The sequence below is a fragment of the Cornus florida genome, unplaced genomic scaffold (assembly GCF_030987335.1).
Source record: "Cornus florida cultivar Cherokee Brave unplaced genomic scaffold, ASM3098733v1 CherokeeBrave_3.0.0_Hap2_Chr04, whole genome shotgun sequence".
Lineage (NCBI taxonomy): Eukaryota > Viridiplantae > Streptophyta > Magnoliopsida > Cornales > Cornaceae > Cornus > Cornus florida.
In genome coordinates this window covers 72,412,064-72,417,142 of record NW_026775574.1, presented here as the reverse complement: position 1 = coordinate 72,417,142, position 5,079 = coordinate 72,412,064, and the positions used below count along the sequence as shown (strand labels likewise).

The 5,079-nt window shown below is 48.5% G+C and overlaps 1 protein-coding gene across 1 annotated transcript; it reads left to right on the top strand.

The window, feature by feature from the left end:
- Positions 1 to 1,328: 1,328 nt before the first annotated feature.
- Positions 1,329 to 4,847, top strand: LOC132305109 (uncharacterized). Its single transcript, XM_059802789.1, has one exon. It carries the CDS (start codon positions 1,329 to 1,331, stop codon positions 4,845 to 4,847), a length of 3,519 nt encoding a protein of 1,172 aa, XP_059658772.1.
- The last annotated feature ends 232 nt before the right edge of the window (positions 4,848 to 5,079 follow it).

Below are 5,079 nucleotides of genomic sequence, written 5' to 3'. Positions count from 1 at the left end.
CACTTTAAAATTACAATTTATAAAAGTTATTGCAATGTTTTTCATTTTTTCTTTTTCAAAACTAAATATATTGGGATACTCTCGTATTTCCCCCTCCGTCCAGCAGAAGAAATGGTTATGGCTGCATCATCGTTGTCTTATAAGAAACTTGCCAATTAGATACACGAAAAATTATTTACACGTGTAAAACACCCAACATTGATAATTGAGTTGTTTAATATTTTGAAAAATGGACGCATAAGGACACAACAGTTTTCTTAATTTAAGATTCTATTTTACAAATTTATATACACATTTATGAGAATTAGAATCTTACAAATTTATATACACGTGTGAGAATTGGATGTTGTAGAGGTGTAGCAAGAGAGTTTATGTTAATGGAAGGATTTGTCTTGCACCATTTGGTTGCTTGGTGAACTCCCACTCCTATTTATAGGCCAATGGCCTTTACCATGAATGATCAAGATCTTGTCAAATATTAATTCTATAATTGGGTTCCAGAAGAATCCATACACACAGACAACCTTTCCAACTCTAAAACATTTTAGACAATGTTAAGGCCATTAAAATTCTAAAGACTTCTAGAATTTCTTCCCATGCTGATCATCTGTTGTGTGCCCTATTTGATGTACACGTGACATAACCTTTCAAGATGGGGCGTGACATTCTCCCCCATCTAAGCTTATTGTCACACCCCGCTACCAAGAGGCTATGCCACGCAGGCGCCACGCAGACGCCCAGCAGACAATGACATGGAGCCTGCATGGACTGGAGCTTTCTAGACTTCTCTACACAAGTATGGAACTTTCCGGAATTCTCTAGATTAGTGTGGAGTTGTTTAGCCTTTTCTAGACTTGTCTAGAGTTGTATAGAATTCTCTAGAATTCTCTAGACTTGTCTTGTACATAGTAGATAGTTCTAGAGTTGTGTAGATATTTCTGGAGGATTCTAGACACTAAATCTAAGCCACACATTTGTACACATCTAGAATGTTCTTGTAAGGCCAAAGGCCTATAAATAGGAGGTGAGAGTTCATTTGCTCCTCACCAAGCAACCAAGTTGTAATCTCTCCTCTCAAGTAATACAAGTTCTATACATTCTCAAACTCTCTTGCTCACTTGCCTAACCTCTTCCTACACACCCAAGTAAGTAAAACACTTGTCTAGCCTTAGTCTTCACTAAGCTAGCACACTCGGGTAGGCTGACTTAGCGCTTCAAGGGGGCTTGAAAGTGTCTAAGGCCGCACGGGAGCTTGAAAAGGTTCAAGTCGGTGACAGTTGGTATCAGAGCTAAGGTCGTGAAGCGTCACACCTTGTGTGGAGGAAGCTATGGCGGAGCTATCAGATGTGACTGGCACCCAAGAGGAGACTCTACGTGGAAGGGAAACAAATCCCCCTCCAGGTGGAGTGAGGACGAGGGCTAGGTCGAAGGACATCATGGCGGGCTTAGAGGCACGTGTGGCAATGATGGAGGGGTCCATAGCCAACGTGTTGGAACAGCTTGAGGATACTCACCAGCGCATGGATGGGCTAGAGTCGGAGGACGTTGAGGTCCAGAATGCTGTCAAAGGGTCACTCAATGCCCTAAGTGGTGACTTTCGGCAGGAGCTCCAAGCACTTCGAGAACTTATGTTGGGGGAGTTTGCCACCCTACGTGGCTATGTTGATCAGGAGCTTGGCACTTGCCGCGAGCAAATGGAGGAAATGCGAGCGGACTGGATATTGTGCAAACGGGCGGTGGCGTCCGGCACAGCTACTACGGGGGTAGTAGCACCCCGGGTTGATATTCCCAAGCCTAAGTGCTATGGTGGGAACCGGGTAGCGAGGGAGTTGGAGAACTTCCTCTTTAGCATGGAGCAATACTTTGAGGCTACAGGCATGACCGATGAGACCATCAAGATACGTACGGCAACCCACTACCTCACCGACCATGCCATGCTATGGTGGAGGAAAAAGTATAGTGACATAGGCAAAGGTACGGTCTCTATTGATACTTGGGCTGATTTCACTAGGGAAATTAAGAAGCATTTCTATCCTGAGAATGCCGAGGATGAAGCTAGGGGCAGACTCCGAAGGCTAAAACAGGTTGGGTCGATTCGGGACTATGTGAAGGAATTCACTAACTTGACTCTTGAGATCCCGGATCTATCCGATAAGGACTCTCTTTTCTTCTTCATGGATGGATTGCAGTTGTGGGCTAAGACGGAGTTGAGGTGGCGCAACGTGCAAGACCTTGCCACAGCTATTGCAGAAGCGGAGTCCTTTATTGATTTCAGCTCCAAGAAGGAACCCTCGTCCAAGCCAAAAGACAAAGACAAGGACAAGGGGAGGTATGTCGGCAAAGGTGGGGGAGACAAGGGCGCTACACCCCACAAGGATTGGTCCCGTAAGCCAGGTGGTGGCCATGGAGGCAAAGAGGGAAGGGAGAATAAGGAAGGAGCACCCAAGCCTAAGGGTTCTTGCTTCATATGTGACGGACCACATTGGGTACGAGATTGCCCAAAGTGGAAGACCCTCAATGCCATGACGAGCCGCTATGAAGAGCAACAACAGGAGGAGGCGCAGATGGGTTCGCTGCAAATCCTTAATGCCATCAAGGCTAAAACTGAAGTCCCTAAGGCGGCGGTTAAAGGGCTAATGTTCGTGGAGGCAAGCATCAATGGGACACCCACACGTGCTTTGGTGGACACGGGTGCATCCCACAACTTTGTGAGCCTTGACGAGGCCAAGAGGTTGGGCCTCAAGTATAGCAAAGAAGGGGGCTCCATGAAGGCAGTTAACTCGGCGGCAAAGGCTATACATGGCATGGCACACGGCGTCCAAGCATGCATTGGTGAGTGGGGTGGCCACATAGATCTATCGGTGGTACCCATGGACGACTTCAAACTAGTCCTTGGGTTGGAGTTCTTAGACAAGGTGAGAGCCTTCCCCATTCTTTTTGCTAACACTATGTGTATTATGGAAGGCAACACAGCATGCATGGTGCCGGTGGAGCGAGGCGCCAAGTTGGAAGCCCAAGCTTTGTCAGCTATGCAGTTCAAGAAGGGCTTCAAGAAGGGAGAGACTAGCTACCTTGCTACGTTACTGGAGACACCCGAAGATGAGCTAGTCCCTTCCCCACAAGAAGAGGTGCCTAAGAAGATACGAGCCGTGCTAGACGAGTACACGGACGTGATGCCTAAAGAGCTGCCCAAGAAGCTTCCACCTAGGAGGGAGGTGGATCATAAGATTGAGCTGGAACCGGGTTCTAAACCCCCTGCTCTGGTGCCCTACCGGATGGCACCCCCAGAGTTGGAGGAGTTGCGGAGGCAACTTAAGGAACTGTTAGATGCGGGCTATATTCGACCATCGAAGGCCCCATATGGCGCACCGGTGTTGTTCCAGAGGAAGAAAGACGGGTCCTTGCGCATGTGCATCGACTACCGGGCGCTCAACAAGGTGACTATCAAAAACAAGTACCCCATTCCTCTCATTGCCGATCTCTTTGATCAGCTTGGTGGAGCACGCTACTTCACTAAGCTTGACTTGCGCTCGGGGTACTACCAGGTGCGGATAGCGGACGGGGATGAGCCTAAGACTACGTGTGTGACGAGGTATGGCTCCTATGAGTTTCTTGTTATGCCGTTTGGCCTCACCAATGCACCTGCTACTTTCTGTACTTTGATGAACAAGCTCTTCCATCCCTACTTGAATCGCTTTGTGGTGGTGTACTTGGATGATATTGTTGTGTATAGCACCACTCTAGAGGAGCACATGCAGCACTTAAGGGCGGTCTTCCAAGTCCTACGGGAGAACGACCTATATGTGAAGACGGAGAAATGCTCATTTGCCCAAGAGGAGGTGTTGTTCCTAGGGCATAAGATACGGGATGGCAAGCTGATGATGGATGAGGCAAAGGTGAGGGCCATTCAAGAGTGGGAGCCACCCACTAAGGTGACAGAGCTACGCTCATTCCTTGGGCTTGTCAACTACTACCGCCGCTTTATCAAGGGTTACTCGGCGAGAGCAGCCCCATTAACAGACCTTCTCAAGAAGACGCGTACTTGGAGTTGGATAGAGTCGTGCCAGGGGGCATTTGATGACTTGAAGAGGGCAGTTACAGAGGAGCCGGTACTTAGCTTGCCCGACCACTCCAAACCATATGAGGTGCACATAGATGCATCAGACTTCGCTATTGGGGGCGTGTTAATGCAGGAAGAACACCCCATAGCTTATGAGAGCCGCAAGCTTAATGACACTGAGCGGCGCTATATAGTGCAGGAGAAAGAAATGACGGCGGTCATCCATTGCCTACGTACTTGGAGGCACTACTTGCTCGGGGCACAATTTGTGATCAAAACGGATAATGTTGCCACCAGCTACTTCCAGACACAGAAGAAGCTTAGCCCCAAGCAAGCTCGTTGGCAGGACTTCCTAGCGGAGTTCACTTATCATTTTGAATATAAGCCAGGCAAGGCCAATGTTGTGGCCGATGCACTTAGTCGCAAGGCCGAGCTCGCAGCTATCAGTCGGCCCCAACACTCTCTTGTGGAGGGGATCAAAGAGGGGTTACAGCATTACCCTTTAGCCAAAAGCCTTATTCAGCTGGCTAAGGAAGGGAAGACTCAGCGCTTTTGGCTAAGGGATGATTTACTTCTCACTACAGGGGACCGACTATTTGTGCCCAGGTGGGGCAACTTGCTAAAGGAGTTGATACGGGAGTGCCATGACACCAAATGGGCTGGTCACCCAGGTATGCGACGCACACTAGCACTCCTAGAAGATTCTTACTATTGGCCTCGGATGCGTGATGATGTGGAGACATATGTGAGGACTTGCCTTGTGTGCCAACAAGACAAGATTGAGTAACAGCATCCTGCAGGCCTATTGGAGCCATTGCCTATTCCAGAGAGACCATGGGAGAGTATCTCTATGGATTTCATTACTTGCTTGCCCAAGTCAGAAGGTTGTGGGAGCATTATAGTGGTGGTAGATCGGTTCAGCAAGTATGCCACCTTCATACCCGCACCAGCAGACTACACAGCAGAGAGGGCAGCAGAGTTGTTTGTTGACCATGTGGTCAAGCTTTGGGGAGTCCCGC